Source organism: Hylaeus volcanicus, chromosome 4, assembly GCF_026283585.1.
Source record: "Hylaeus volcanicus isolate JK05 chromosome 4, UHH_iyHylVolc1.0_haploid, whole genome shotgun sequence".
Lineage (NCBI taxonomy): Eukaryota > Metazoa > Arthropoda > Insecta > Hymenoptera > Colletidae > Hylaeus > Hylaeus volcanicus.
The window spans coordinates 15,151,499-15,176,891 of record NC_071979.1 but is presented as its reverse complement, the minus strand read 5'-3'; the positions used below and the strand labels follow the sequence as shown (position 1 = coordinate 15,176,891).

Here is a 25,393-nt window from a genome sequence, read left to right as displayed (position 1 = left end):
CGTGAAGTGATTCTTTTTTGGAACTCTGAGAAGCGCGTGAGTCGATTTCGCGACGCCTTTTTCGGATCAATGACACTCGATTGCGTTGCATAACGGTTGGAGCATTCGATTCGTGGATGTTCCGCGATTCCTAGCAAGGTTAAGGCCAGGTTATTTGGTTCGTTGGCAAGCGGATAAGAGCGCGGACAGATCCGTCGAACTGGTCCAAGAACGAGAGCACCGCGACGGTGGAGCCTTCGTCGCGTCGACGACGCCTCGAGGACGCCGAAACGCGGCTCATTAGCGTCGTTTGCGTAACGCAATTAGCGCGATCGGCCTCGCCCACCCTTGCTCGAGTCACCGTCGACACGAGCCAGCTTCTGTGCCATGCTTTTCGCGCTTGTGTCGCCAAGCTGGGTGCGGTCAAACATATCCTGCACCTGCATTTTTTCACGACGTAAAGGAGACCCACCTAAAGTAGACACCAGACTTCAAACAGTAGAACAAAACACTTGTCAATTAAAAGTTAACTCTTCCATTACTTCTCTAAATTAACTATTTAACCTCTCGAGTTTAAATTCCATTCTCAGGCATTGTATTATCAGTAAATGAGTTTCTATTGTAGGTAAATGAACTCGTATCAACGTCAACATTCGTAATATTCAAACAAAATCTTATGGTGGGTGAGCCAATCAAAGCATAGAATCTTAATGAAACATTTCACAATCAAAATTAATAGTGAATTGAATTGTTGCTTATGAACTATTGTAAAGTACTCGAAACGCAATATTTGAACTGTACGAGTGTCGTATACATATAATTCCACCGCTCTATACGAGGAGCAGTCATGTTCTTCTGTCTTCGTATTCTTCCTATTCTCCTTCGTTGGAAATAAAACCAGAATTTTTGCAAAAGGTTCCTTTTTACATGTCGTTGCAGCCAGCATAGCTAATTCGTAGCACAGCTGAAACAACCGACGAATCGCGGTTTCTGCGCGACGACAAAGCCAGAGAAACGCGTCTGATGCGGTCCGTATATGTCGGGGACACTTTTTCGTCTCATCTTCGCGAAGATTGCGTTACGGTCGCCAAGGCACGAAGAAAAAGGCATAAGATGCGTGCGTAATGTCTGGAAAGGCAGGATACAAGCGTCTACATGGAACTTATTGCCGCGATAATGCGGTTGCAAACACCTCCCTCCGCGAGGAGAACATCACGCACCGCTTGTGGGAACCCGAGCGTCTGGCGAAAGCGGCCACTCAGAGCCTCGACAGCGATTAACGAGTTCGCGCGGAAAGAGAGCATTAAAATAATCCCGTAGTCTGGAGATTAATTATTTCTGTCTCCGTTTCGCACATTCTTCATTGAATCAACGCGGCTCCGTTTTCTTACTTGGTCCGCGAGACTGAATCGTGGACTCCTTCTATATAATCAAAGTGTCTGTGTTATCGTGGACCTTTTTTAGGATTTCTTTACGAGCGCAGCGATTTTTACGGTGGCCAAAACAATTTTTTTTTTAGAGGGAAACTGTGTAAACGCGTTAAATCTGCTCCATCTACCCCAAGAGAACAGCGAGACGTGCCCTCCATCGCGCGAGGGTCAACCCTTCGTATTGGAGTCGTTCTAGACAGTTACGGAGTCTCGAGAGCACCAACAACGGCAGTATCTTTTGTTCCCCCTGCGTGTAGCATCCGTGCAAATCGATACGTCGAATAAGAGGGCAGGATTCCTATAGCGAGGACCGTCTGTAGCGGATGAGCAAGATTTTATTGAAATAAATGAGTAAATTATTGAATAAACGATACGTGAAAGCATTACGTAGTAATTAATTATTCGCATTTATTCAGTAAGACAGGTAACTTTAGACTTAACTTGTCGCTGGAATTGTAAACTCTTTACCTGTAGCGAACATTGTTGAGAATTAAATATAGTGATTGTCTCATAAGTATATTAATTAGTATATTAAATTGATTTATATTAAATACTAACTATATAATTTTTATAAATTCATTTATTTTAACCACTTGTATCAATGATAACGAAAAGTAATTCGTGAAAGAACATACCAAGGATGACATATTTTATGTGTTTATAAATTAATAAAATTTGGAATAATTTTATTTACTATTTCGGAACTCTTCTTTCTTATTTCCTTTCTTTCAACTTATTTTCATAGATCTATTTCCCCAGATATTAAAATTGGATGAATGACCTCCTAAAATAATCACTATATTTAATCCTTATCTAACACTATTAGGTACGAAAAGACATACATATATATATATATATATTTTTTTTTAATGAAATGAACACACTTTGTGTATTAAGAAGAAAAAGAGTACTTATTCATTGCGAAATATATTCGTCCATAAATTAGATTCGAATGTTCGATCAAGGATCAACGGATCGTTTATCTTTCACTCGTTATCCGCAACTTTGTTCTCAGATAAGAGTTTCGTTCCATTCGTGGCACAGGTCTGTGGTGGGGTTGAGGAAACGTGCAGGTCTCCTTCGTGGCGTGCTCGCGATATCGATCGGGGCTTGCCCGTAAAAGACCAAAAGCAAGCAAGCGAACGAGCAAGCAAGCAACCGGAGCGCCACAGGTAACCCTAGACAGAGGGGAACGGAGGGAAATGGCAGGGCGAAGGGAGCCACGAATGGACGAGCTCTAACACGCTGCTGTTGGTAACTCAACTCTGACTAGGATCTAAGCTTTCCACCTGGGTGTCGTCTTACCGGCTCGCGAGGATTACGCAAAACCGTGGAACCGGCTCCTAACGACACCCGATCATCGAATTCAAAGGCGTTAACCAGCCTAGCGGCCTTTACACCGATGAAAGCTTCCGGCTGGGAGCTGGTGTTTTCCGTCCTTAGCCTAGATCGTTGGTTCTTAACCTTCTTAAGTGGGTAACCATTACAAAACTCTGTTAATTTGTTTTTGTTGGCGTGTAAACTGGCTCGAACAGCATGTAGGGAGACTGAGAACATTTTTGACCTTAGTTTTCTAACTCTCCCCCCGAAACCACCTCAAGAAGAAGTTAAACGTCAATGATCTCACATGTTATCCATTGCGACCATTAGTGTGCTAAATAAATCATACTATTCCAAAATTAATATGTCAATAAATTAATAAGTGTTGTTACAGTTATTCTAACCACCACCAATGGTTTCTGCTATGCCTCCTACAATTTCAAACATTTTTATGTGTTCCAATCATCGACTGTGTTTAATTATCACCCCTATTCCTTTGAAGGAACTTTATCTATATTCTTGAGAATAAATAAATTTTGAATTTCTAAATTCTGAACATATCTGACTCGAGTTGTTTACCTCTTCCTCAAAACTACTTCAAGGACTTCAAGAAGAAGTTGAGTCTCAACAAGCACCTCAAGGATCTCACGTGTTATCCATTACTACCATTACTGTGGTACATAAATCATACTATTTCAGAGTTAACAAATTAATAACTATCCTTACAGTTATTTTAACCCTCCACCATCAGCTTCTGGTACACAATCTACAATTTCAATCATTTTTCTATTTTCCAATTCTCGATTGTGTTTTCCTATCAGACCTATCCTTCTGGAGTATCTCAATCCATATTCTAAAGAACAAATAAAGTCTGAATGACAAATACTTGACACCAATGAAGAACCGCGCTACAACGTGTATGTTAATAGGCGAGAATTATAGAGAAGACCTTCGCGCGAAGGATAAGCGCCAGAGAGAAAACAAGCGAACATTTTTCGTGAGCTGGACTTTCGTCGTTCCCGTGTTTGGTGTTAAAGTTTGGGTCGCGGATGAGGCTGTTATGAAAACACGTCGCGTCGCGGGCGCTTTCCTTTTTCGGTCAAGGAGAGTGCGCCATTAGACGGTCTGGAAAGGAGTCTCGCGTTACGCCGACGCTTTAATTGACTTTCGAAAGCTCGAACGTATTCGACGAGTCTGTTTTATGAGCGTCCGCGGAAAGACGCGGTGGTGGGAACGTGAAAACTTAATGGTTATATTTAGTTTCTGAGTCAGAGTGGTCCGCGTTCCTGCGGACCGATACTCGGCTCGTGATCGTGGTTTCGAAACCGTTCGAGCCCTCCAAAAATTTCCACCGCGCGGAAATTGCGTATATTGATCCTTGCATTCTGAAATAAAAATGCTACGATTCTGATTGAACAAAATCTAGGAGCGTAACGTTATTATTGTCGTAAATTCATTCTTGTTCGTGGAATTACACTAACAGGTCTCATGTATGTCCATCGAACAAAATGACGCAATTCCTCTTTATCCTGGGGAAGTAGATCCCAAAGCCCTAACAACGATGCTTCTTTTTTGGTAGCCGCGTTGAAACGGCTCGATCTTCCTTAACTGGTCCTCCGCGAACGGAATTTAAAAGAACAACCGCCTGAAACAGGTTGTCCGCGTGCGCTTGGATCGTGGTCAAGGTCCTCGGAGAATTCAGGTCGTACGCTCACGCTGGTAATATCGACGGTCCTTAAAGGGTTCCTTCAAGGACGCGTTCCGAAGGATGAGCAGCAGACAGAGCGAAAAACGCTATCTTCGCTCATTGTCCGAGTTAGCCACGGGTCCGTTGACGTCATGGTCGTCCGATAAAGTGCTCGCAGGATAAATAGGAACGAGGACCGGTATCTCGAGCGGTTTTATTCAAACCAGCCACTTCGAGGGCACGGATTGCGAAATATTCATCCATTTGCCTGTTTGGGGCAACCGGGTCGCCCTGAAGGCACGATCGAGTTTTAATGGTCGTCGATAACGCGTGCTTGATCTATGGACTTATGACTGTTAGGCGGCTACAGGTGTTTGCTGCCTCGTTTGTCGAATACCTTGACGCATTTAGAACATTTTGAGTACCAAACATACTCATGAAAATATTTATGAAGGTAAAATTTTGTTCTTATACTATTGGAAACTATATGATCAACATTTGAGACGGTATTTATTTTTACAACCCGATCAAAATTCATGAATCCTACCCACACTTGTCTCTCTTATCCCTTTGCACTCGGATGTCCTCTTTGAGGAGACGTCGAAAGTCCAGAGAACTTTGGTAAAGATCAGACAAGATAAATTATCTGGAGTAAAAAATCGTCAAAGACGTACACTTTCTTGGAGGTTTCTATTCAAGTAGCACGAACAAATAAATCGAAGTAACATTACAATAAATTACATGCTTTTTATGCTACATTATTTAATACAACATGATTCTTCATAGCACATTCTGTAACAAAGTGGTTTCGAGTGCAAAAAGTAACGAGATGGACATGCAGACGACCTGTTGATGTAGTTCCTCGAATAAGAATGATTTTATGTCAATAACAACTTTACGCTACTGGATCTTGTCCAAGCAGAATCTCCAGGTAAATCTAGATGGAATCGCCTATCTTTATCAGAGGCTCGGATGACACGCTGATTCCGATCAGTCTGCCTTGCGGTTATAATCTATTTAAGTACCAATTCTCATATTACGGATCATTGATCACCAACCACAGACTCTTTTATTAGTTACCCGTGCAGTTGAAAAACTAGCGGCGAGTTCCCGATGACGTTCGATTGATAGCGTTCAAGAAATGTTGTCAGGAAACGCGAGTCTTCCTAAATATAGAACTGGTTCTAGTCTTCATTTTCGTTACAACTGTTGATGGATGCATAACGAACAACGTTTTCACGCCGAAGAGAAAACATAAAGAAACAAGTAAATTAACATGACCGAGCTGTATGCGCTACATCGATGAAAAACGAAGAATCTCTTAATCGTGCCGACGCCCATAGCGATGGTGGCCAGCAACATTGTTTCAGAATTCCAGCGGTAAAAAAAGCAGCAGGGTCGGGGTTTATCAGAGGTAGACAGGTCTCGTTTAGCGAGGAAATCGGAATAAAGCAGTCTCTGTTCGTGGGTGTAAAGGATCCTCAGCTGCTTTGATCTTTCCTCCGTTAGACTGGCAGAGACTATCGCAGTGCAACGACCCTTTGAGTTTGTCATAACGGTGGTGCTCGATTTTTGTAACTCCGTCGTTGGAAGCTTCGGAACTAGTTTTCCTGCTTTTGCATGCGTTCTGTGTTCACATTCTCGGTTATAGAGATCTTTGCCACCACAGGAACATAACAGGAAGGATGCAATTAAGAGAACATTGGAATTTGAAAGGTAGAAGAAATGGGATCAATCTAGGTGGTCCAAAACTCTGTAGGAAAAAAAAGGGAACAATTAGGAAGAAATTATTGACAATGAGGGAGTTTCTACATGAGGGAGCGTGGAAAACTGGAAATCATAGCCATCTTAGAGGAATAACAGAGGGGTAAAAAACACAGTGGCGAATGCTCAGAGGTCCTGAGACACCTCAATAATGTTAATAATTATACTAATAATTGCCTAAATTTACGATTTCACCAGTATCAGAAGAGACAAAAGTTCACAAAGTTGAGTTTCTCCATGAAGTGAGCGTGGAAAACTGGAAGTCATAGCCACCTTAGAGGATTAACAGAGGGATAAAGAACACAGTGGCGAATGCTCAGAGGTCCTGAGACCCCAGTAATATTAATAATTATATTAATAGTTACCACAATTAACCATTTGACACCAGCATCAGAAGAGACAAAAGTTTACAATGCTGAGTGACATGCTCGCAAAACGAGAAAAGGTGAGGAAAGCCATGAGGGATCTCATCAGCATTCCTAGTTGTCACGTATGAGCTTCACAATGGCCGAACATTATTCTAAACCGTCGCGGTATGACGAGCGCCATGAACTTATTTTTGGCGTGGGTTATTTTCGTCGACGGGTCGACGGGAACACCAGCCAGAGAAGTAACTTGAACCCGCGACTCGGAGAAAATTCTGGTCTCGACTTTCTGCGCGAATTTTCTCCCTTCTAGATCAACGACTAACCGTCCACATACTTTTCAGTAGCCTAGAAATTGCATCTCCTTAAGGAGAACACTGTTTTTGGTATTTGCTTGGTCCAGGAGCTGAATTCAATCTAACAGTGTTCCTTGGGTGGTTGGTAAGACGGGATCGCAGCGGTGCAACTTACAGCGCGCTTAATTACGAAGACGCGCAACACTTAAGTAACGAAAATTGCACCGAGTTACACCGCTTCGGCCGGTGGAGCTGACTTCCTGCCGGGAAGTGACGTAACAAGAGCAATTAGAATGTTCCACATCGTTCGCAAAGTGCTCCGAGTGCCCGGAAACCGGCAGAAAGTTCGGAGCCACTTCCTGTTCGTTGGTGGCACGACATAACCGAGATATTTTGCATCACGGTGTTATTATTAACCCTTCGCACTCCTATGTCGAGTGTGGCTCGACACCAGTTTTTATCTCAGGGGCTCCTTTGTCGAGTCTCACTCGACATTCTTTCATGTCCAAATCAATAGCGAAGAAAATTGTTTCAAGTGATATCATACACTCGAAAATAACAAAATACAACAAAAGTGAGAATAAAACTGGTATTTAAGTGAATGTGTTTCTTCCTTTATTTATTTAAATTGACTTATTTTTTAGTTAAAGTAAATTTCAAATAAAACACTTAAAAGCGTTGGAAGCTACTGATGACGAAATTGAAATATAATTGGGAGTGCAAAGGGTTAATGTATTTATCCTTGCACTAACGAATTGAAAGGATTATGAGAGAATAATGATCTTTGCAACGTAAGAGAGTGGAGTTTCAGAGAATGTCAATAGTGTCTCTAAGGATAGAAGAGCATAGTTTAGTGGTCTTTAGATCTTCTGTGGTGTAGGGTAACAGTGACAAACTTATTGCACTCGATACGATCTCACGTGCTTCCTTTTTAAAGAAAAATTGATTTCTGACCCTGAACAGGAACGAATAAACACGACAATCGAGCAAAGGTGAGACGAAAGCGAGGATGGGACGTTAACGAGAGTCCCGGCGCCGATTGCGTAAAAAGGTGGACTAGATTCGCGCATTGCCAAGTTGTGCAACGAATGAGAGCGAAATATACGCGCGATGAGTCAAGCACAATAATTTCATATTTGTCACATTTGCACGACAACAAAGTCGCAGGCTAATCGAGCCCGTTCGCAAGCCAAGTCGATCCACGAAACGAAAAGTAGAGAAATGTAACAAAGTGCGCCTTATTTTCCAAAATTCCTTTTAAGTTATGAATTCGACTAAATATTATAGATAATAAAAATCATGAAATTTTGAATTATTGCGAACGACTCGATTATCTTTCGACTCAATTACGCGAAGAAGTATACATTGTTTTCGAAAATTCCTTTTAAAGTATAAATTCAAATGAACGTTGTAGAAAATAAAAATCATGAAACTTTCAATTATTGTGAATTGCTCATTTATCATTCGACCCAGTTACATGACGCGTTCGCGTGCGTACAACGTTCGATGGAAACGTCTCCTTTGACGTGGAGAATATCGTTCTTGGCAACCATTTCTCACGCACGGAAATAACACACGGTGCCGCGAATTCTTCCAATAAATTAGCAGTCGACGAAGCTGTTCGACTTCTCGGGGCGTTGAAAATTCAGCGAACGTAGAACGAAAACGGACCATTTAATTTAAGCCACGAAAAATTTGTATGGCATTAAATACGATCATAATTCCCCTTGCTATATTAACTCCCGAACACGAATGGCTAGAGTACTGGTTCACAAGTTTCAGGAGTACGTTGTTGACTTTAAAATTAGTATTCAAAGCTTGATTAACCCTTCCAGACTTGGTGTCTACAATTGAGGACACAAAATTAAAAAATTCCCGACACTTCGTTTAAGGCAAATGTCCTTATTTGTGCATATAAAGAAAGACCAGTTTTCCTCGACAACTACACTATTAGGATTTTTTGTTTATTTTTTGCATACTAATTTTAGTCCAAGTTAACTCTAAAAATTAAATTACATTAGTACGAGAAAACAATAATTCAGGTCTGTAAGGGTTAACATGATGACTGTAATATCATCTACATACTAAGAACAGATTTTTTTTTAACCGTCTATAGTTGCATCTTTCAAACGGAAAGACTTGCTAATATGTCCCGAATATATCAAGGAAAACAAGTATGGTATGGAGAGCTCACCAGAAGTTTGTTGTCCACAGTCTTGACCACGATCTCATCGGGGGTGTACTGGGAGACGTCGAATCGCAGCTTGAGCTTCTTGTTGTCGCCTTCGTCCTGGATGAGGGGGCTGTTGAGGCCATCCAGCCAGGTGGACTCGTGTTGAGGGCTCAGAGAACTGCTGTTCTGGGTGCTCTGGGTGGTCGTACTGAAAGGTACAACAAGCAACCGTCGATTAGCGAACAACCCCACGATCGCGTGGATTTCTCGGGACAAGTGCGACTTGAACGATGAACGAAAAAAAAAAAATAGAACAAATACGAGTGTGCATCGACGACGGTGGCTTGCGCGTGATCGGGAACAGCACAAATGCCAAAAGAAGCCCGTGTCTCGACAAAGACTCGTTTCGCCTACGGTTGACCTGGGTGCATGGTTCGAGAGAGGCCTTACCTACTGGTGATGATGCAACGAAGAGGGAGCACAACATGGAGAGAAACTGGTCACGGATGGAAGGCTAAAGTCGTGCGCATCTACTTAACGGATCAACTCTACCGGTGCGGTGTGTTGTTAGCTGAAATGCTAGCGTGCCGTGTTATGGTTTCATTGGACGTTTGCTCGCGGAAACGAAGCGGCAAACCAAGCGTCGCTAGGGGTTAATTGCTGTCGGCGAACAACGTGAACAACGTGTATACCCATTACCTTTTATGGAGCGCTTTTGATGCGGTGTCTTGCTATTAGCAGTGTGAGAGATCGAGGATAAGGTAGGTATTTAATAGAATAACGCTGGGCGTGAACGTTTCACGCGCGTTACTCGTCAGCGACTCGATGGCGCTCTTTTAGAGTCAACTAGATCAATTTGATGTATAGTGATTACTAGATACTTAAGGGTGGAGACTCAATACGTTGAAAATAAGGTATTCGTGAATTTTTTTAAATTACTTGAAATTTTGTACAAGTTTTAAGGTCAATTAAATCAATTTCATGTACAGTGTTGACCAGATACTTAAGGGAAGAAACTCGATACGTTGAAAATAAGTATAGTAATAAATATTCGCGAATTTCTTACGAATGAATGAGTTTAACGAAATTACTTTAAATTTTGTACAAGTTCGATTTAGAATTTAAAGCTTCATTTTTGGTCAGACCCCTTAAATTTCTAGCTGCTTAATAATGGGGCCAATTGCGAACCACCCGTTAGAAATTCACGGTTAGAAAGAGTGCCATCGATCTCAAGTGATTTTGACACTTCTGGAGCGTGTATGCAAAAGTGAGAAACAAAATGACAAATGTAGTAGTCTATGTCTATTGTAGAAATTTGTCTATATTTAACAATAAGTTTGACGTTCCCAAATAGAATTTTCGTTACAAATATATACATGTATGAAGTCTATTCATCTAGATATTTATTAGGTCATTCCATGAGTTCGTGCTGAAGACTGTGTCAATATTGAATAAAAAAACAGCAGAAAGATTACAGTGTCAGTATAATGACTATGTCAGAAAGGTGAGAAAATATTGTAAAATGAGAGAGATTACCTTTTCTTATAACACTTAAGAGTATGTTTCACAGATTAATTTGAGTAGCAGAAGTATAACTGGCATGAACTTTTAGGACGACCTGATACAATGAAACATTTATTTGGAAACGTCGAACGTATCATTTAATTTAAACAAATTTCTTCAGTAGACACAGAGGATACGAGTTCTCATGTGACTGTATCTATGTGTGCGTTTGTGTGTCTACCGAGGATCAGGTTAACGAAGGTTTCCCGAACGGTTGTCTGGACATTAAGAAGGTTCGTTTTCTGTGTTTACAGTGGCGTCACCTTTTGAAGCTGTCGAATGCGGACCGCTTTGGCGGTGGTGCAGAGTCAACCTTGTCCCAACCCCCGGTCTTCGAGGTCATCGACGTACGGTGTTCGCTGCTGCTCGAGTGATGCCGACTTCGAGTTAGTCACCAACGTGCCAATGCAGGGAGCCAATCAGAAGGCGAGGCAGAAGTCGAGCAGGGGGAACAGGGGACATTATTATTTTTGTTAACTTTGGCGGTTAGTAGTTTCTTTCGAGCCGCTTCCGTCTGTCAGCGGCCATGTTATCGGCAAGGTCGCTAATACTCTTTCAGAAAATTTCAAACGTTTCTTGGCGACAAACGACATTCAGTCTCTGGAAACATTCAAGGACCTGTTAGATTCGAGTAAACATTGCTCGTCCGACATTTGTTCGACCCGAGCAGGAAGTGTTTATTTACAAGAAGATGTACGGTTTGATATAGCTCATAGGAATTGTTCTTCCAAAGTTAAGAAGTGGATAAATATATAAGATGTCTCCTTAAGATGGAACAACTTATTTGGAATGGAATCTTAATGAGAAATAAACCTTCGTATCGAAGAGGTAACGAGTCTGTCGCCAAGAAACTTTGCGTACAAAAGGTGTTCCAAAGAAGGTCCATTCCCAGGATAAAATTAGAGAGTTTCCTCCGTATATACATGTAAGAGAGGCGTGAAAGTAGCACCGGAAGTTACATCCCTGCCAGTTATTTGGAAAACTGTTTCAAGTATCCGTCAGAATACATATGGTACTCTTATTTAGAACATCTGTGCGTTTATTTGCTCGTTGAATCGCCGAGCGACGCAGAGCTACATTTTTCTATTAGCTATAAATTTTCAGGTGGAATTCTATCGGGGTTCCATCGCTCGGGGATTCAGGGATTAGGGTAAAACCATGTGTCCGTATCATGCCAATCAGCAGCAAGAATTACTTCGATAAGCCAGCAAAACCGTGAGTAGAGAACTTTTCAAGAAAAAAAATCTCAAAAGTTCAAATTGTACGCAATGCTTGTTATTAACTAAAAAAAATATGTTCCCTAGCTTCGCTGAAACGCAAATCAAATCTCAAAAACTGTACACGATACGCTGCTCTATGGAGGATAAAATTACTTTAGACGCGACAAATTCAATGCGAAACATTAATATTTTTCATTCCTCGTTTCATTTATTTTTTGAGTGGTTTATCGATCGATGGTGTGCTAATTACTCCGTTTAATCGATATGAAAGCAATCCTCGACTCACGACAAATTACTTTATCAGCGATCTAGGTCGATACCGTTGTTACTATCTATAGCGACGAAATGTCAACGCGATGCAAGTTTCATAAAACCGATAACCGGAAGTCACGGCTTCTCTTCGGGGAGGTCACAGACCCGGAGGATTCTAAAATAGAGTCACACGGCTGCGACGTCGCTTCAAGCTCGAGATTATCCCTCTAACTTGCTACATCCTTGCGCAGAAGACACGTGCTATCCGCGTTAGAAAAATTCATTATTCTCTGGAGTCGAAATTAGTTTAAATAGTACAGAAAATAATTGATCCATACTCTTAAATAACCATTGCGCGCTTTGTCAAAGTATTTGACAATTAGGTACTTTCTCAGGTACAGAAACAAAATAAGTAGAAACTTAAACGAAAGTATGTTTTACCTCTTAAACGTATACTATTGTTGATATTTTATATATTTTTATATCTGTGCGTGTTTCATGAACATCCACAGTCTAGTTCTGAATTATAAATATGAATTCTTTCCAAGTACCTTTGAGAAAACATGGAAATATTTATTAAATAAATAATATTAACAAACATCCCAAATACTCAAGTCACACTGTGCAAGTAAGACATGCATTCGATCCCGACAACGGAATTATGCAAAATAAAATACGAATTTCGAGGAGAAAATGCGGCTGAACTCTGTCACGCCATGTAACGTGCCAGCACGCTTTATTTTATCCTCTGCAATCGTAAAAAGAGAATGAGATACGTGGCTCGCGAGTCGGCCTGCGATAGGAACGACAAAACGATCAAAACAAAGAAAAAAAACAATAATCTCAGTCATGTATCTTGGGCAATAGCTTCGTTCAGGAAGAAATTAGTTCTCGTTGACTTAAAAAAAAGAGGTGAGGATGACAGATCCAGGACAGGATGTTGCTGCATTCTTCGATCACGGAGAAGCGAAACGGCTGATCATACGGTTAAGTCAGCGACTGTTTGCACGCAAAACTCGGTGTTTTGACACTTTTAAAAAAATGCTTCGCCACGCGTTAGCGTATGAAACAGACACTTTCTGTGGACAGTAGTCTGTATGTAATTAATGTTCACGTTTCGTCTGTGATTGCTTTGAAATTCGAAACTATATTCGTTTTATTAGGTCGTCCTATAAGTTCGTGCACACTTATTACTCTTCCATTCGAATTAATTTTTAAAGCATATCTTAAATTTTATAAAAAATGTAATCGCTCGTTCCTCTAACTTTTCAATTATTTGGCAAAGACATTCAATATAAAATTTTCGTAATTTTTTTATAAAAAAAATTAAAGTCTGGAATAGGCGATAATCTAAGAGTAGAGTAAGAATAGAAACGTAATCTCCTGCACGAACTTATGAGCCATTACATTAAGAATTACATGTGTGTCTAGAAACAGACTAAAGTATTTTCTCATACTATATGAAATACTCTTTACGCGAAGTGTTGGAATCTATGGAAAAATCGATTGCCCAAGGCGCGCGCGCCGCCTTAAAATTGATGAAAGAGCTCGAAGCACCTTGAACGTAAACGCGGAAAATTCTCCACGTAACTGGCACTCAAGAATCACGACAAAGGGTACAAAGGGGGTGTGTGTGCTCGCAAACATTGGTTTAATGTGACAGAAGAGAACAGAAGTGACACGTTAATCGCGTGCACGACGAAGACAGGACGCTGTTGGTCAGCGAAATGAGGAACTAAAGGGAGAAGGAGTTAAAAGAGCTTCTCTTCTCTTTGGGAGACTCCTTTCACACGGAACAAAAGCCGAGTCATATCGAGAAGATCGCTAGATGTCTGTCAAAATGTCTTTCGTAGTGAAACGCTCAGGGAGCCTCGTGGGAGAGAGGCATAGAGCGCGGCAGACAACAATTATCCTCGGCAGGAGAAAGGTCCTATTCGCGTCTCGGTGAGCCAGAAGAGGTCAACCATGCCGAGCAGGATCTCTCCGAGTCGGAATTGTCGAGCTGGAAAGGCCACGGCGATACGTCACCGTCTCTAGACGCGCGTTTCTATTGAGCTCTTACGAATCTCAAAAGGTTCTGCACGTCGAGGACCAGTCGGGAGGGAAATCTACTTTTGAGGACTTTCAGCCCTTCAGTTACCGAGTGGACCATAATGGTGATCTCATTTGAATTCATTTTAGACTGAATATCTCGGATTAAGAGCTGATGCAGGCTACCTTTGTGGGCTTATTAATCATAGCGTCCCTTTTTGGGTTGATAAGATTTAAATCATCTGCTACGCGATTACTGTTAAATTCATCGATTAACCCACTCGTAGTTCAAAGTGATTGTAATTACTCAAGAGATAAGATTATAACTTTTTCAGTCACGAATTATTGGAAAAAAAGATCGTAAATTTTCTTTTTCAAACAACAAATTTAATAACACTCGTTATTATCGAAGTAATAACCTAGATTACACATCTGTATTAAATATTTGCGCCCAAGGCAAAACGCTTTGAATTTGTCTGGCAGTGAATGAGTCAATATTAATTTTCGAAAGATGTAAACGCTTCCTGTAATTTTTTTTGTGAAATTCAGAATGTATTCAAATTACTGTCTAAATACAAAATGGATCTAAACCTACAGACATTTCGGCTGTACATATTTCTACCTCGATCGGTCAAATGGTCTTTAAAACACTTTTTCCAATCGAATGCATGAATATTTCCCGTGGTACTAAATTGAATAATGCATGAAATAGCTGTATATCATTTAGATTATGTGTATAAGAAACTGTGCAAAAAAGTTTTAAAACGATCATTTGACAAATCGTGGTAGGTTTAGTGGATAGGAGCCAAACTAACTTTCTATCCTCGCATTTGCAAGTTTAAAACATGAAGTCCAAACTCGCTTTCCTTTTCACCAACAAATAATCGTTCATAGTTGATTCTACAATGTCGTATCATGTAACAGGGTCCACGATTTCGCTAGAAGAACAAAGATAGGACGAAGGACATCCAATTTATCTCTGGCAAGGTTTCAAGAAATAGTTTATGAGTTTCGCGGTATGGAATGTAAATCGACGTGTACTTGGCCTAGAAAGATGGCTCGAAAGAAATCAATGACTGAAACGATATAACGCCGACGGTCGAGTGACTGACGATCGACCTGCTCGTCGATTAGCCGCGCGGCGAACGAGCAGTGTGCAAATTTGTCGGTAAACTTTCGACTAATGCTCGGAAAGCCGACACCTCGCCAGTCAGCCACGTAATGGCAATTTTGCCATTAAGCAGCCAGCGTTGTAATCAGTCGAAATAGACAATTTATCGTCAAATCGTTTGCGGAAATGACACATTAAAATTGTATAAAATCTGAAACGAGCGAGGTGCTCCGAAACGATTTGAAGAGTCAAGGTTTATTGTACACATGAACAGTTCACTGGACAAATCGGTTAACTCCACTTTTTGAACAATCTTAAGTTTGAGTGTTAAAGCACTTGATAGAGTCATAACATTTTATATTTATAATAACATTCCTGAATAATGAAGATTAACACCATTAAACGACATAATTTTTTTGGCCATTGAATAACAAATAATTTATTTCAATGGCCATTCCATCATATTTCTCAACTTTTTGTTTTATGGAATTAATCGATTTGTCCAATGAACGGCTTATATGTGTTTTATAGTTTGACGGTAATACATTTGTCACGAATCGTCAACATGGAAGAACCCAACGCAAGAACTAATCCATGATGATATGATCTCATCGGTAACATAATTGTTGGTAATCGTATTTTCTTGTTGGGAATTGCGATCGGTTAACGACAGTCAATAGCTTAATTCGATCACATGGAGCAGGTCACGACGCAACAGATAAGTCTGAGTCTATACGAGATACATTATATATCTGCATTGTGTATTTGGGGGAAAATAAATGTGAAACTTAAATATTATGCAATTTAAACTCAGGAGTTTCTACAATATTAAAAGGCGTAGATTTCTTACGAAGAAATAGTATGCTTGTGCAGACGGATTACTAAGTGTTTCGTTTGCACAACTGCAACAAGGCGATGTTTGCCATGACTTCCTTGCTATTTTTGAGATTCTGTTGATTCTGTTTTAAATTCCAGCTATTATACTTTCACAACTGATACAACTTACGTTCTAAATCGGTACAAATTTTGACTTTTCAGCCAAGGACTTTCCATCTACGTAGAAAACCTTTGAAATGGAAATGCAAAGAACATATATCGTTGCATTGTGTCACGGTTGTTTGAAAGGATGAACTCTTCGTTACGTCCACTGTACCGTGAAAAATATACCTACTTAATATACTGGGTGTCACACTGAAAACAGGCCACCTTGGGATCAGCATCTGACAATTTAAGGATGTTCCTCTAACGTAGCGTTAAAATTCTAATCTCTGGTTTATCGTGCTGTATACATTATAAGGAGCAAGAAAGAAGACCTATCATGCTCTTATGCTGCTTTGTAACCAATTCTAGTAAGTTGTCTTGACTCGTGAAAGAATTACTTCTTTGGTAAAAAATTTTCATAAACCTAGTGTCAAAAAGCTAAGAAACAAGGATGGCCTGCTTGCAGTGGGTGACTCTAAGTTAATTTGTGAAATGGTAGAGCACGTGGCTCCATGCATACGGACTGCGAAACGCTGCGCTAATCACTCCTAAACACGCCAGGCGGGCTTAATCGTAAGTGGACGTAAATCTCAGAAGTGAGACTGCTCGCCTATAAAGTTTCGAGCATCAATTCAGCATGCTCGTACAGAGTGTAACGTGTTACACGCGACGCGCTAGATTAATTTCCTCCAACCAGTCGAGACTGTCTAGCCGCGCAACGCGAACGTCTCTCTAATCTCTTCTAAGCGTCTCGATCGAACATCGCTGAATTCCACGATACTCGTTGTATCCAATTAATTTGAATCATCGAAATAAATGCGCTCATGGCACGCGCATACAAAAATTTCTCGAGTAATGGAGTCAAACCTTCATCCAGGTCATGTTATAGCTTTGTTATTTCCAATTAATTTGGAGTCGTCAAAAGAATTGTGCTCGTTGTACACCGATACAAAAATTTATCGAGTAATGGAGTCAATTCTTCGTCCAGGTCATGCTATAGGTTGAAACAACTTGCACACTGTAGATTCGTTTAATCAATTTATCTATAATCTATTTTTCTTACATGAAGTCCATAAGCTGACAATAAATTAGGTATATTATCTTTTACGCCAAAGATATAATTTTATTTCTTTTCATAGCAATTCGTTACCCCTAACGTACTGGCTATGGAAAGGCTCGAGCAATTCTCTGTTCGCAAGGACAATGGGACGAGTTGGAGTCAAGACGAAAACAGAATCGAAAAAGAAAAGAAATTTCGAAACGGTTCACGGTGCTCGAGTCTGAGTCATCTGGTATACGTATGCTAGAAAACATTTTCGAAAGAAGCTCGCGGGAGCATTTATTTCCAACGATACTTGTCTATTTGCGGCGAGCCGTCCCTGAACGAGGGTTGCGTCACCGCCACGTGAGTCCTCGGGCCTCGTAATGGTCCATATTCGCCTCCCACGGGTTTACCGACGATTCATGATCGACCCCCAGCACCTGTCCTGCTTTCCAAACGCGTTTACGCCGCTCGATTAAAGCAAACTTCAAAGCGTGATCGAGTGTTCCGTTGCTGCGCACTCCAGATTTCACTCTAACATTTTCCAACCTGTGCTTTTTAAACTTCTACTTTCAACTTCTAGCAGACCGAGCTTTCTAAGGCATGCGTACTGTTCGAAGCAGCTCCGATTTCATCGCAATTTTATTCTATTTCATTTGAATCGAATCATTTTCTAACTGTAAAATTCATTTAAAACTGGTATGCAAATAAATGAATGTAAACAGTGAGGCAGTGAGAAATTAATCAAGACCATTGCCTCTCGAGTGTTTCCCTGATAACTGAACAGAACGATGATAAGAGATTAAATTGATGTACATTTGATATTTTAATCCCTCTGGAAAGTCTCTCCCGAAAATTTGTTTACAATTTATAAAATACTGAAGAGAAGTGATTAAGATGTACGGTAGCTTGAAGATATACTAGACAGCGCGTCGATAAATACGATTAATTCGACAATTATATACACAGTGATCATAAATGTGTTATCGACAATTTATCTTATTTTTATTTACTCCAACATTAGTGTCACTTTACTTTCATATTTCATAAATAATAAATACACTCATTGAAGGGGATTTATATAAAGATGGACAATTATATAAAAATTCCACGCATTATTACGTTCAACTGTGAGCAAACTACGCAATTAGACATCTTCTCGTAACTATATTTACAAACGAATAACACTTCTCCATTAAGACAAGCTTCTCTATTAATGAATCTCAGTTACATAAACAAATCATGATAAGTATCGTCATTAGCGTATATAAATATACATATGTAGAATAACACAATTAGGATTGCGAAACTGTACACATAATCAAAAATATTATTGATTTTTTTACAGATCTAGCAACAATTCAATGAAATATTATGCGTAATGATTCAGTGATGTAAGCCAAACATCCTATAAATAAACTAAGCAACTAACTCTATTAATAAGGAAACACCAATTATTGTTCGCCAGTTTAAAAAAAGGAAACAAATGAAACCCACGAATCCTTCCCAAAACCAATCGATTCGTTTTCAAAACCGTTTACTCATCTGAGAACGTTTATTCGGAGTCTGGAAGGTAGCCAGAAGCGACACGCGATCATCTGGAAATTGAAAGAGTTTACGCGTCGCTACCTACCGAAACTTGATCACCGTTTTGTGATCCGGCGGATAGAAATCTTCGTCGCGGATCATGTTCGACTCGTCCCGCGAAAATAAACCCGAACGGAGCAACGATTGGATGAGGACTGAGAACGAGGAAACGATACGAATCCGCTGGAAGAGACCGTGTGTCTTCCGTGTTGCTTCCAACGAGACGGAAAAATTACTGCGCAAAACTAGGTAGGATCGACGCAAGCACCTTTTCCCCACGGTTCAATTGCAATTTAGTGCACGATTCCGAGTGGGGACGGCGGACGCGTGCAACGTGTCATTGTCAAGGATGCGTTTACGCAATAGACGTTCGTACGTCTAATGCGTTTCTAAATAGCGCCAGAGAACGTGTCGTTACAGAAATTCTTTTGCACCTACGATTTCTTGAATTTTTGGGGCGATTTAGACTTTTATTCTACGAGTACAACAAATCATTTGAACCAATGAGCCTTAATTATCATAATATAATAAGGGAGGAAGCTACCTTGGACGCATGAAAATCGTAGCTATATTCAACAATCATTTTTTTATTAAACTATTAAACATATAACTCAATAGAAGATCTGTTTGCTAGGGGTTATTATACATGTATTCAACGATGCAAAAATAATTTTTATTTAGATTTTTTAAATAAAATAGCCATACTGGAGCAACTTCATACTCGAGAACCCCACTACCCCTGTAGTTAGGTTTTTGTAGTACCTTATACTTTATTTATTTTTCTTCATAAATTAATTCCTTTTCTCTCGTCGTCGTAGAAATATAATAATTCATCTTATTTATACGTAATACACTTAACATTACTTAGCCTAGAGATGTTCAATTTTAGACCATTGGAATATGTATTTAAATAAACAACTTAACAAAAAAAGTCATTAAAAAGTCATTCGAAAGAGACTTCTCATGTAATACCTCCAGCATCACTATTTTATTTGACAAAAATCTTCATAAAAACTATTTTTGTATTATTCGGTATGCATATAATAGATCCCAGTGAACGTTCCTTGAATTAAATCAATAGTTTTCGAAAAAAAATTGTTGAATAGGCCTCTGATTTTAACGCGACCAAAGTGGTTTCCTCTTTCAACTGAAAAATTAAGCGCAATTATTTCTACCTCCCTCCCTCATCGTTCTCTGCATACCAAACCGTGCATGTAATTTCCAAATTCGCCCACGGATGCGTCAAGTATGGTTCCGTGTTCGCGGAATCCTCATGTTCGATGACGCGATGACGCGACACGGCGATGCATTCAGCGAGATTGCAGGAAGAAGCATATCCTTTGTCGGCGCAACAAGTTGCATCAAACGTCAACCCATTGCGCAATGGGTCGTTCCAAGTGACGGAAGACAGGTGTCGAACATTTACATAACGATCATCATTCACGAGTCGAAAAATTGTCTCGCGACCCGTTGGCTGACTCCCGTTCGATGCTTTGCAATTTGCAATTACGCCTAGCGTGTAATTTATCGCTACTAGGCGTATGCCCGCTTCGGCACCTTTTACTCCAAACGTGGTATTTACTATTAGCGTCAAGCTAGGGCGCAAAACTTCATCTTTTTCTTCCATTTGTTCTCTCTGAGCAGCGTGGTCCCTCAGAAAATCGATTTCGAAACTCTGGGACACGCATGCGCTTTTGAAATTCGATGGATATGAAGTTCAAACGTTTCTTGCGTTCGATTATCAATATTTTAAATTTTGATTTCGTTGACAATGGAGCCACGTGTAAAAAAAGTTTACTTATGGATCAACCTAATAATAATCAGAGAAAGTAAGTGTAAACAAGATCACAAATTAGCCGAAATATAATAAAAAGAAGACCGGTCCATTATGAAATCTAAATCAGAGAAGATAATAAAAGACTATTCCTTGTATTACATGACTGAGATTTCAAAACTCCTTTTAGTCATAGGACAAGCTTTATACGCGACTGATACATTAAATCACAAGAAGAGGATGATCGATAAAGACTCGTGATATTACGAAATTCTCTTTAAACTTTGCACGCTCCGAATTCGCATTTGCCAAGACGACAATTCGCAGAACTTGGTTAGGGCTGCCATGCGCAATTCTTAGTACGGACAATAAAATTTATTGAACAGAGGGGTGAACACGTCTCACGGGGTAGATAAAGCGAAAGCTTGCCTTCCCCGAAAATTTATGTACGAGGGAGAAAAGTTCCAAGCACGCTACCCGTGAAATTTCTTTGCTTGGGGTTCGAGGACAACCTTCTGCTTCGACACTTCAGACTTTATTCTAGGAAAAATTTGTTTAAGAAAATTTGAGAGGTAGAGCGACGAATTTAGACAATCTCAGTCTTAACCTGATGGACACTACGAAGTTCAGTAGACCATAAACTGTGCTAGTTGTTCTATCAACAGATTATAAGTGTACTTGACTATTATTACTTGACTCTAATTTAAACAGAAATATTTTCAACTATATGTTTTCATTACAACTCGTTTTTGCAACCTTTTTGAATGTGTAACTGAGGGAAAATTAAATATTGTCTATTTGAAAAAGGTGCACAATTAATTTCTACACCCAATATAATCCATACAAAAATTGTGATATTATATTAATTATGGAAAATATTGATTTTCAAGTAATGGAGCGATAAATCTAGCACGGCGATTCTATAATTAGTGGTTTGTAGGAATGGCATGAAACGATATCAAAGTTCGAACAGACTCCCTGTTAAAATAACACGACTGTTGGGCTTTGCGGCGTTGGCATGCAAAAACCGTGGCACATGGCACGCATTCGTTCGATCAGATGAATGCTTCGCGGTTCGTTCAACGCGAATTCCACAGCTATGCTTTATACCTAACACAAAACGGAGTAACGATAAATTTAAAAACTTTATTCGAGAGGAATTCAATATTTCTCTAGAGAGATATCAGCTGTAAGTAGGTTAAGTATTTCTATTCGAACTAAATTTATAAATAAAAAATGATATAATAGAAAAATAATTTCTGCATGTAGCATGTTAATAATAATTGTCAAGTAAACTAGAGTTACAAATAATTGAATGCGTAGGCAGAGAATTAACTTCTACATTTGATAGATACAGTGGGTGTAGAAAGTATTCGTAGACCGATCAATTTCCAAAAAAAACTATGTAATATTGTAATTTATTAACTTATTTTTTATAAACAATGACATTCTATATATTCTCGGAAATCTCTAGAATAGATATAGTACAAAAAAGATAGCTATTTATGTAAGTTACGAAATTAACAAAAAGAAAAACAATTAACCGATAGAAATATTGAAGCAATAAGTATTTGCACAACTGTTTAATTTTTAAAACTTCTTTAAAAAACAAAATTTACATTAATTTACAAGTATGTAATACTTCCTTCGTGGGCTTTCCTTTTGATTTTATAATTATTGCAACTCTTCTAAGCGTTAAATTACCTAAATTATTAGTTGTTCAAAGTGGGATCTTCTTCAATTTTTAAATCTTTTTAATTCTTCTTCATTTTTAAAAGTACTTTCTTGGAAATTCGATGTTTTCGAATTCGTACGGAGCAATAAACGAATGTGTTTACGTTACAAACTCTACTGTAAATGGTTCGTCATAAGAATCGTACGAATACTTATTGCTTCTATACTTTTACCCACTTTTCGCATCTTTTTGTTAATTTCACAAATTATATTAACTAGTAAATGTTGTTTGGACTACATCTACCTATCTATATCTATCTTAGAGACTTCCGAGAATATGTAAAATATCATTGATTATAAAAAAAGATGTTAAGAAAGTACAATTTCACACAAAAGTTTTTGGGAAATTGATCGGTGTACAAATACATCCACTGTATCTATCTCAACGATTTTAACGTTCAACTAAAATCATACTCGATTGTTCTATCCCGTGTAAATGAAAGCGAGATGCCAATGTTTATTTGAGCGATCGTCCAAGGTCCCTCTCGCGCTATGTATTCGCAAATATCGGAGCGGGTCGAGGAGAGCAGGTGCAAATTTTCGAGTCTGACGAAGGTTTGTTTTTCGTTTACCCCCTCTAAACAAGAAGTGCTAGAGGAGAGAACATCGGTGGGGGGGGGGGGCTCTTGCTGTTCGCACCGAACGCACTGACGAAGCCTGCTATAAATAGCGAATACGTTACTGAAATACGTAAAACGAATATATTTACATGTGTATGCACGCGTAAAAAAAAAACCCGAACAGAGACGTGACCTTAATTTATACCTACCACGACCAACGAACGATTTCATTATCGTACAATAATAAATACGTTCGCGCGAATATGTTTCGTCGCGCTCTCGGTATCGCGTTTTCCCCTTGTTTCTCCCACGTTTAATTTCCCGAGATTCGCCTAAATTACCGTTCGCGTGAAGTTTGAACTTTTTATAATAAGAACCGAAGCTTTGAATTTTATTATACCCTTCAGGCTTGGTGTACATTGTAACGTACATTAACTTTCGAGCTTGAGCTTGGTTCATTTAAGTGAGTAACCACAATTATTACACTGGCAATGAGTTTAGTCTTTGGTACATGTCGGTTGAAGCCCACTGGCTGCATATTCGCAAGCTACATCTGAGGCCTACATTAACTTCCATATTTAAAAAAAAAATAGTTAATAGGTCTGACTAGATCTGGTCCAGCGCTATCGAAATGGAGTATAAGTGAAAACTTGAGCTGACCTGCTTAGTATTGTGCATTGAAAGTAGAATTTCTTTTCTCTATAAAAAAAAAAAGTCAGGCCTGAAGGGGTAATGCAATGTTTCAGCTGTAGGAGTTAGCCCTTTTCAATTCAAAAACTCAACAACAACAAAATAGTAAAAGTAATTAATGATATACGTTTACAGTACAAGTATACATTTTGTTTCAAGCCTCTACCTCCCTGCTCCTCACGTTATAAGGCGCCATTATTAAGGGTAGCGCCCCCTAGCTACTCTACATATTCGATCGCTTGGCTTCCTCTAAATATTGGTGCAAACTCGAGCTCTGTCAACCTACTCCGAAGAGGTTTACTGTTTACACCGGTCGTTGAGGCAATCGACGCACTGTTATGCTAATTCATGCTAAAAAATCAACAGCCGTTGTGCAACCGGCGCAAACATTGAATCGAGAGAAAAAAGCGAATTAATACGTTTTAAATAGCGGCTCGCGAACATTGTCGACGCCTTCTGCGTCGTCAAACACGTGTCCTCGATTGTGCGATTAATTTCGTGCGATCGATAATTTCCTTTCTATATTCGCTTTATTTTTAACGCGTTTCGGGATGACGTAATTAAAGAAAGAAACGTGTACGCGATTATGTAAGTAATCGAGATATGTAATTTACTGGTTGGAACATTTGTGCGACGATATTCGAGATTACATAGTAAATTACCGTTGCGAGTTACGGTCGATCCGATTCGCGATAAGAGTAATTCATTGTACCGCCCGACAGTCGATACATAATCTTTCATAGGAATCGATCATCGTGATCTACGTGGAACGTGTTTTTTACATTGTAATGGTTGAATGTAAATTAGCTCTTAATATTGGAGCACAGCACCGATCGATTTCAACTTGTACTCCGATAAATATTGAACATCGGCATAAATACAGACAACGCAAGTTAAAAATCAAGAATAAAGGCGTTTCTTAGTTAAAATATTAATTCAATCGCAGCTATGTTAAATATCGATTCTCTTTTGCCGGCATCTGCGATGTATTTTCGTTTCTTAATGCTTCATAATATTGTCAAAGGAGTGACATTACTCGAGGCACTACCGAGTATGTAAACAAACGATGTTTCCAGAACGCTAATAAAATCGAAACCAGTAGTGCCTTAATTAATAAGGAATTAGGCTCAAACTGTATATATGCTTTCGTGTAATATATCTTCTAAAATTGTACTACTTTCCTGACTTAATACTTCAATATCTCTGTAGATTCTCTAAGAACAGAATTTCAAATATTTATACATTCAAGAAAGAAAGAGGGCCACGAAATAACTGAAACGTCCATCAATTATCTCCAATTAAAGATCAATTAAAGAGAATCGATTGGCAAGTTAATTCTAAAGTTTCCAATTTAAGTTGATCTATATCACGTAGTCTCGGAAATGCATCGCAGGCGCAAATCATAAGAGTAATCGTGCCGGGTGTGCGCGCGAAGGGGTGCGTCGTCGACACCAATGCCGGTAGTAACGTACCTGGTGGAGGTTTTAAAGAAGTTGTTGCTTTCACGATTCATCATCTCACTACGGAACCGTGACATCTCGTCCTCCATCTTTCTCATCTCGGCGTCGAAGCGTTCCCGTATGTTGGAAAACTCGGTGTCGATCACGCTGAAGTCACCAAGCTTGATGGGAATATTACGTTTGATACCACTGTCAGCCATGATTCCTCTCTTCGTTCACACTCGTGTCTCTTTCACCAAGCCACTAAAGAGGTATTCCCTTTTTAAGCAATAGCACTGCTTACTCGTCAACGATCGCTTATGATAGCGGAATACTTTCTCGGCACGTACAACCGTACTGAACGCTGTCTCGGCTAAGAATGAGCGCGACTCACA

The 25,393-nt window shown here is 39.5% G+C and overlaps 1 protein-coding gene across 3 annotated transcripts in view; it reads right to left on the bottom strand.

Annotated features, from left to right (window-relative positions):
- The window catches only part of LOC128874595 (heat shock protein Hsp-12.2), a 31,905-nt gene extending 6,512 nt beyond the window's left edge, over positions 1 to 25,393 (bottom strand). The window contains exons 1-3 of one of the 3 annotated variants that reach the window (XM_054119453.1): positions 25,032 to 25,393; positions 10,841 to 10,957; positions 9,036 to 9,222 (exon numbers count right to left, since the gene is read on the bottom strand). In XM_054119453.1, coding sequence (XP_053975428.1) covers positions 9,036 to 9,222; positions 10,841 to 10,957; positions 25,032 to 25,219 — 492 coding nt within the window. In that variant the 5' untranslated portion in view covers positions 25,220 to 25,393. Of the gene's footprint in view, positions 1 to 9,035; positions 9,223 to 10,840; positions 10,958 to 18,847; positions 19,016 to 25,031 lie in introns of those variants that run through there. The other 2 variants (XM_054119456.1, XM_054119454.1) reach the window with 2 other exon arrangements.